Genomic DNA, 7,084 nt, shown 5'->3' with positions numbered 1-7,084 from the left:
GTACGGGTGCAATGACACGGAGCTGGTGATGATCATGGATTCAGGCAGCTGGACAGAAGACTTGCTGTAGGGATCAGATCTAAGTTTGGGGTGGTGTTTCCCTTCTTTTCCTTATTTTCTTGCATTGAAAAAAACCCGGAGCTCTGCCTGGCTGCCAGCAATTCCCCTTCTCCTGACCCCAGTCGCACAGAGCCAGGGCTGGGAAACACGCAGCAGCCACCCCTGGGGCTCGGTGTTCATCAGCTCTAACGAGAGTCGTGGGTGCCCTCCCTGAGTGTGTCTGTCTGTCTGTCCGGGCTGGAGCTCAGTTTGAGGCTGGTTTTGCACACTGGCACGGCAGCTTTCTGCAGGCTGGGAGTGATGCATGGCTCCCCGCGCCCTGCCCCGCACCCATGCCCAGCATGCACAGGGATGACATGAGCTGGGTGGATGCTTGGCATCCCGGGATGGTCTGGGAGGTAGATAAAGTCCCGGGAAAGAAGAGAAGGCGAGGAGATGGCCTCCGCACCCCTGGGGAGCAAGGTGCTGCAGGGCAGTCAGGGACTCATCCTGCCCTGCCAGGACATGTGCAAACACTGGCTGCTCCCATGCTTGTTTGCACAGCTCTGCTCCTGAGCACAGAGGACCACAAAAATGTGCCCAACTAGCCCCAAAACGCAATGCTGGCCGCTCTGGGAGGGCCCCGCTGTACCCAGGCTGGCCCAGCACTTTGCAGCCAGGTCCCACATCCACGATGCACCGTTTCCCATCCTTCACAGGATGATGCTTATTAGAAAGCAGGGCAGGAAAACAAAAGCAATCTCTCCCCAGGTCAAAAAAAAAGTTCCTCCTCAAGGCTATTTCTCCCTCCGGGAAAAGCGGGCATTTGCAGTGTGCCGCACCAGCACAGCTTTGGACTTCAGGGACACACACGCTATTCGACCTCATCCCGTGGGGTTGGCCGGGGTGGCCCTTCCCGGCCTCTCCATCCCTGTACCAGAGCTAGGGAGGATATTTGCACCCCAGGGATCCCTTCCCAAAGGGTCCAGGCACCCCTCGGCCCTGAGGCAGGGGGCTGTGGGAACTGGGCCTGCCACTGCTCCCCGTTACTGCTCTGAAGAGCAACCGCCAGAATGGAGGGGAGACTGCACGGGGCTTTGTTAAAACAAATAAATTCAAGGAAAAGGCCTCGTACATGTTTCCTCAGCAACCACGACGTCATGCGGGATGTCTGGGCTTCCCCCTCCTCCTCTTATTATTAAAAGGGAAAAGAAAGGGAAGCAGAAAGCGAAGGGGAGCTGGGGACAGTCTCCTGGCAACGCTGGGGACAGTAATGTCCTCCTGCCAGGGGGATATGGCCCAAGCACAGGGAGCCCGGCCAGCCCTCGTGGATGGAGCAGCAGGATGGGGAGGGCATCCCTGGTATCCCCTGGGATGGAGGCGACAGCATGCCAGGCACGGCCACGTCCCCAAGGATGCCTGGCTGCTTCCCGGCCACGGCAGCCTTGCTAAGCCCTGATTTACCCAGCGTGGGTCCTCGATTTGCAGAGTGGTGGGAGCTTAATCGTCTCTGTTTCCCCCTCTTAATTCAAGACATTTTTTGGTGACAGTGACCACACTTCTTCCCGCAGCGCTGTGGTCCGGCAGCAGGCAGGGAAGGGGCTGGGGACACGGCCCCCGCGTGGGCTGTCCGCCTTGCATGCCCGAGCCTGCTGTGGCCATACTCCCCCCACACTCAAACCCTTGTTATTTGAGCTATTTAATCCATCCTGGCTCACTTTTAATAGATAGCAGTGAGCAACTCAGACGGTGGGTCTGAGCTGCCTGGTAGGAGGAGTCCGCGCGGGCACGAGTGGCTTGGGACGGGGAGAGGGGACATTTACTGCCTTTCCCAGTGCCCCGGACCGAGAGGTCACCCTGCGCCCGGCGGCAAGGTCCTGCCAGCCCCCTCACCCCCTTGCCACGCGCAGCTCAGCTGTGAAACGTGCCGCAGATGGTTCCGGAGCCGAGAGTGAACGGGGTCAGAAAGCAATTAGCCCAGGTCCTACAGGGCAGCCCCGCCGGCGCCCGCTCATCTCGGCCATCGTGACCTGAGCCACAGCAGAAAAGGTCTTTAAATCCCTGATTACCAGGAGCAGCCAGGGAAGGATCACTGTCTATTTGCCTGTTTCTTATTCCCTTTCTCTAAGCCGCCATTGCTGGCCCCTGCCAGAAGAGGATGCTGAGCAAGGCAGCGCTTTGCTCCGACCTCCTATCACGGATGCACATTTAATTTGCCTCTTAATACAGCGTTATGTACCTAGCAATGGACTAGCCAAGCCCGACATGATTTTTTATCGTTGTGTGTTGATGCGACAGGGGAAATTGATACGTTCCTCCAAACGCCAAGAGCAAGCTGATACCTCACGCTAAGAGAAACAGAAATAAAGATACAGTTTTCCAAGGGAGCGTGGCAGGGTTTCCCCCTGCAGCAATCTGTGCTGGGACATGCGGTCCCCGGCAGGTAGGAGGTAGATGCAGGTGGCACCCAGAAACCGAAGGCATCGCGGAGCTACCCTCGTTGGAGCCGGGCACACTGCTGTGACATAAGGGTGTTGCCGCCGGGTGGGTCATGGACCTGCAGCCACGTGCCCTCTTCTCCGCTGCCAGGGCTGTGCTGGTCCATTTTCTCTGGGGTAGATGGGCTGTAACCAGATCGTGTTGTTACACGGTGTCTCAGTTTTCCCACCTGTGAAATGAAGATGGTGAGAAGTGCCAGTGTCACAGGAGCTGGCAGCTGGACACGCCACTGACCGTCACCTGTGCCCCATCCCAGGACAGGTCGGGAGATGCTCTGACCTTATCAATCCATCCTTGCAGCAGCTTCCCCTGCATACTTCCCACCGCTGCCCTGTTTGCCCTCTCCTGCCTGCAGCAGCAGGCAGAGCTGTCTTCTACCTTCTGCTCTCCAAGCAACGGCAGCTACCGGGAAATGCTTCAGCCTGAGCCGTAGCTGAGCAAGACCTGGGGTCCTGGCATTTGGGGCCAGCCAGATGGACAAGCCATGCCCAGTGCCGGGGTCACTTCTGCAGGGCAGCTGGAGCAAAGCCGAGCCGAGGTGGGGGTCCAGGCTGGGGGGCTGGTGGGTGTCCCTGTGCAGACCCCTTCCAAAGGGCTTTCCCCCAAACCCCATCCCCTGAACGTGTTTCTCTCCCTGCTTCTCGCTACAGGTTCATGAATCACCGCGTTCCGTCCAACTGCAGGTACCAGCCGACAGAGTACGAGCACGCGGCGAACTGTGCCACCCATGCAGTGAGTCCCTGTCCCTGTCCCAGGGTGAGGGAGGACGGTGCTCGGCTCTCTGTGGATCCCCTGAGGAACCTCAAAGGACACCAGTCCTTATGGTTGGACTCGATGATCTTAAAGGTCTTTTCCAACCTAAATGATTCTATGATTAAAAATGGTGTGTTGAGCCCTGGAGCAGCTCCTGAGGGTCTCGGGGCTGTGGTGATGCAGATGTGCCCCAGGTGCTCCCGGGGAGCGAGGACGCTCTCCCTCCTTCTGCCCCGGGAAGCTGGTGTGCATCTTCCTTGCTCTCACCCACCATGGCCCTGTCACCCCAGGGAAGCCGGCCGTGTGCTTAGTGGAGCAGGAGTATTTTGCAAAGCTCCCTGAAAATGGAGTGTTTTTCACAGCAGGAAAGGTGACAGGTGCCCCATGGGGCTGCCTACACAGCCGCGGGAGCAAGCACTCCCCACATCAGGGATTCCCTCGGGAGCTGGCAGCTCCTGCTCCGAGCCCTGGGAGATGACTCAGAGGGATCCATACTCGTTCCTTCCTCCTTCCCCCCTGCCTCCACCTGGAGAAGCTACTTTCGAGCTGCACCACGCGGGGAGAGACCCTGCCTGGCCAGTGTGGGCAGCCAGCCTGCCCCTTATGGGTGGTAGCTTCAACCAGAAGCAAAAAAAAACACCTAAAAGGAAAAGCAGAGACTGTATTGTAGCTGCTCCATGGAAAAGCAGAGAGTAAACAACAGGTTTGCTTCTCCCTTCCAGTTCTGGATCCTGCCCAGCATCCTCGGCAGCTCCATCCTCTACATCCTCTCCGACGACCAGTGGGAAACCATCTCAGCCTGGATCTATGGCTTTGGTTTGTCCAGCCTCTTCATCGTCTCCACCATTTTCCACACCATCTCCTGGAAGAAGAGGCATCTCAGGTACCAGCCCTGATCGCTCGGGGCTGGGGAAGGGGGAGAGGGTCTGGAGGCCCCCGGTGCCACAAGCTGTGACCCATCTGTCTGTCCGTCCCGCAGGACCGTGGAGCACTGCTTGCACATGTTTGACAGGATGGTGATCTACTTCTTCATCGCGGCGTCGTATGCTCCCTGGTGAGTTGCCAGTGGGTGGGGGCCATCGCTTGGCCCCACTGGAGGGGAGAAAAACAGCCTGGCTCCAACAAATAGGGTTTCCCTCTCCGGCTTTGGCTCTGCTCGAGGCTGTACCCTACCCCTTTCCACAAAACCTTCCTATCCTATAGATTTCAACCCCTTTAAGTTGAAGTTACAGGTTGGGAAGACCCTTTGGTGGGACAGCCATGGGGGTGAGGGGCAGCATTTCCCTGGCACCTCGCTGCCCGCAGCCCGGACCAGGGTGCTGCCCTAGACCCGCCTCACCACAGACCTGGGTCTTGCAGGCTGAACCTGCGGGAGTTGGGTCCCTGGGCCTCCCACATGCGCTGGATCATCTGGATCATGGCGTCTATCGGGACCGTCTACGTTTTCTTCTTCCATGAGCGGTGAGTGCCTTCACCCGGCCCCGCACTGGTGGATACCGCAGAGCCCAGCTCAGCTCTGCCAGCCCCTCTTAATGCCCTGAGGTAGTCGAGCTGCAGGGGAGAGCAAGATGGATGGAGACAGACAGACAGAAAGATAGGTACAATGTCCTTGGGCAGCCTCCTGGCCAACTGGCAGTGGAGGGCTTCCTTGGACCACGTCCTTCCCCATCTGCATCCTGGTTTTAGGAGCTTTGGTGGCAGGGATGTGGGAGCAGGGACCTGGGAGCAGGGATTTGGGAGCAGGGATCTGCTGCTGTGAGTTGCTTCTTCCACATGGTGGCATCAAATAAAAAGCAAAAGGCCCCAGATGTCTCCCCAAAGCCCCAAGCACCTGGCCCTGAGCCGGCAGCTCCCAAGCCAGGGTGGGGGTCCATCACCCCCGGAACACGGTGCCAGCCCTGCCGCAGTGGTATGGCTGAAGCAGGAGGATGTGGGACCTGCCGTGGTGGCACTCCCACCCCTTTTCCTATAGCACAGCAGCGACATTACAGGCGTAAAATTCAACGCTCCCTCTGCACCTGCCTCCAAGCAGCTTCTCTGTCGGTTGCAGGTACAAGCTGGTGGAGCTGGTGTGCTACGTTGTCATGGGCTTCTTCCCTGCCTTGGTCATTCTCTCCATGGTAAGCCACCGCCGGGAAGCACACGGGCTCAGCGCGAGGGACAAGTCCAGTGGGTTGGCGCGATCCAGGCTGCATGATGGATAAAGCCATCCCCGAATACGACGTGGCCCAGCTCGGTTTTGCAAATGATTTGGGTGCCCAGCAGATACCACGTGCATCTCCAGCAGACCTGCTGCCCGGGCTCCATTGCGTTGAAAGCCTCCCAGAAAAACCAGGCTGCTGAGTACCCGCTGCCTTGCTGGAGGGGAGGGTGTAGCAGAAGGCAGAGCGAGGGTCCTGCCTGCACCCCGCGGCTGGGGCCACACTTCTGGTCTTGATGGAGCAGTGGGGAAAGGGCAGGCACGCCATGGCCATCACTGAGCCCTGCCTCCCTGCTTGCTCCCAGCCCAACAGGGACGGCCTCCCGGAGCTGGTGGCCGGTGGACTCTCCTACTGCCTGGGCATGGTCTTCTTCAAAAGTGACGGCCGCATCCCCTTCGCCCATGCCATCTGGCACCTCTTCGTGGCCATCGGAGCTGGCATCCACTACTATGCCATTTGGAGGTACCTCTACCAGCCTGGTGCGCTGGAGGCTAAAACATCCCGGTAGACGCCTTAAAGTCTTCATTTGCACCAGCCGGCACATGGGGGCATGGAAGGGAGCAGGGAGGCAGCCTGCGCCGTGGGCTCGCCCTGAACCACCCGCTCACCCCGTGGGCAGCAGCCGCCGGTGCCCTTTCCACAGGGACAGGAGAGCCTGGAGGTTGATTTTAAACAGATTTTTCTTTTTTAACCTTGGGAACTGTTTATTTTTTTAGGCAAAGGTTTTGTAACACGGTGACCAACCAATGGGCTGCAGGCATTAGGGGAGCGACCGCTCATCTGCCTGGCCCTGAGCATCCCACGGGAGCGGGGACCTGGGCCCTGCATGCCCCTGGCTGGTGCCACCCGGGGTTTGGCTACTAGAGCCTTTAGCGTGGGCCACCCAGGGGACTGGAGGAGTCGGAATGGGGGGAGAGACCTGGTCCCTTTTCCCTGGGATGCGGCTGCCCCAGCCAGGGAGGGGGGCACGTCAGCACTCCCACACCACCCGGGCTCAGCTCCTAAATGGTCCTAAGTCATCTCAGCATTAACTGCCCCCTCCCACGTTCTTGACGGGAAGGTCCAGAGTCAACAAAGCCTTACATGGGATTGAAACTTGAATCTCTTCCAGGGCTCCCCAGAGTCCCCAAGCACTGGAAAACCCTTTCTCTAAGCCAGTATTAAGTGCACAGCTCGGTATGTCCCTCCTAGACAGGCCCTCGGAGCCCCCCCAGACATTTTCTCCCTGGGGCGCTTTGTTTTCCCCTCCTGTCCCGGTGCTGGTGGCGGCCCCGAAGCATGGCCCCGCTCCCAGGCTCTGCCGTGTGTGTGCCTTTGGCGGGGAGCAGAGGGGGGATCTGGCTCCCGGCATCCACCTGGATGGGGTCAGCCCATCCGCATCAGGGGATTTTCTTTCTCCTCGAGAGAGGGAAGAGAGCGTCCTTGGATTGGGATCACGGGGCTGCCTGCCTTCTCTGCTCCTGTTTTGATGATGAGCCTCCTGCTCAGTATCAGATTTAAAGCCGCTTTTGGGAGGAATTCCAACATTCCTGGGAATGCCACAGGGAAGGGATGCATCAGCATGATGCTCGGAGGTGAGCTGTGATGGGGAG

At 58.8% G+C, this 7,084-nt stretch overlaps 1 protein-coding gene across 2 annotated transcripts; it reads left to right on the top strand.

Annotated features, from left to right (window-relative positions):
- Nucleotides 1-3,184: 3,184 nt before the first annotated feature.
- On the top strand, nt 3,185-6,262 carry MMD2 (monocyte to macrophage differentiation-associated 2). 2 transcript variants are annotated; one of them, XM_009320039.1, is made up of 7 exons: nt 3,185-3,270; nt 4,014-4,174; nt 4,271-4,345; nt 4,651-4,752; nt 5,342-5,411; nt 5,797-6,103; nt 6,145-6,262. In XM_009320039.1, exons 1-6 carry the CDS (start codon nt 3,193-3,195, stop codon nt 5,998-6,000), a joined length of 690 nt encoding a protein of 229 aa, XP_009318314.1. In that variant the 5' UTR covers nt 3,185-3,192; the 3' UTR covers nt 6,001-6,103; nt 6,145-6,262. The 2 variants fall into 2 exon arrangements, with proteins under 2 accessions (XP_009318314.1, XP_009318313.1); XM_009320038.1 differs by having other exon boundaries at nt 5,797-6,094; nt 6,147-6,183.
- Nucleotides 6,263-7,084: the final 822 nt, after the last annotated feature.

This window comes from Pygoscelis adeliae, unplaced genomic scaffold (assembly GCF_000699105.1).
Source record: "Pygoscelis adeliae isolate BGI_AS28 unplaced genomic scaffold, ASM69910v1 Scaffold242, whole genome shotgun sequence".
NCBI lineage: Eukaryota > Metazoa > Chordata > Aves > Sphenisciformes > Spheniscidae > Pygoscelis > Pygoscelis adeliae.
The sequence above is the reverse complement of the archived record's forward strand: the minus strand, read 5'-3'. Positions and strand labels throughout refer to the sequence as shown.

Coding starts and splice junctions, on each gene's coding strand:
- MMD2 (XM_009320039.1), top strand. CDS start 3,193: ATGAATCACCGCGTTCCGTCCAACTGCAGGTACCAGCCGACAGAGTAC. Junction 4,175..4,270: donor TGGAAGAAGAGGCATCTCAG/GTACCAGCCCTG, acceptor TCCGTCCCGCAG/GACCGTGGAGCACTGCTTGC. Junction 5,412..5,796: donor CCTTGGTCATTCTCTCCATG/GTAAGCCACCGC, acceptor GCTTGCTCCCAG/CCCAACAGGGACGGCCTCCC.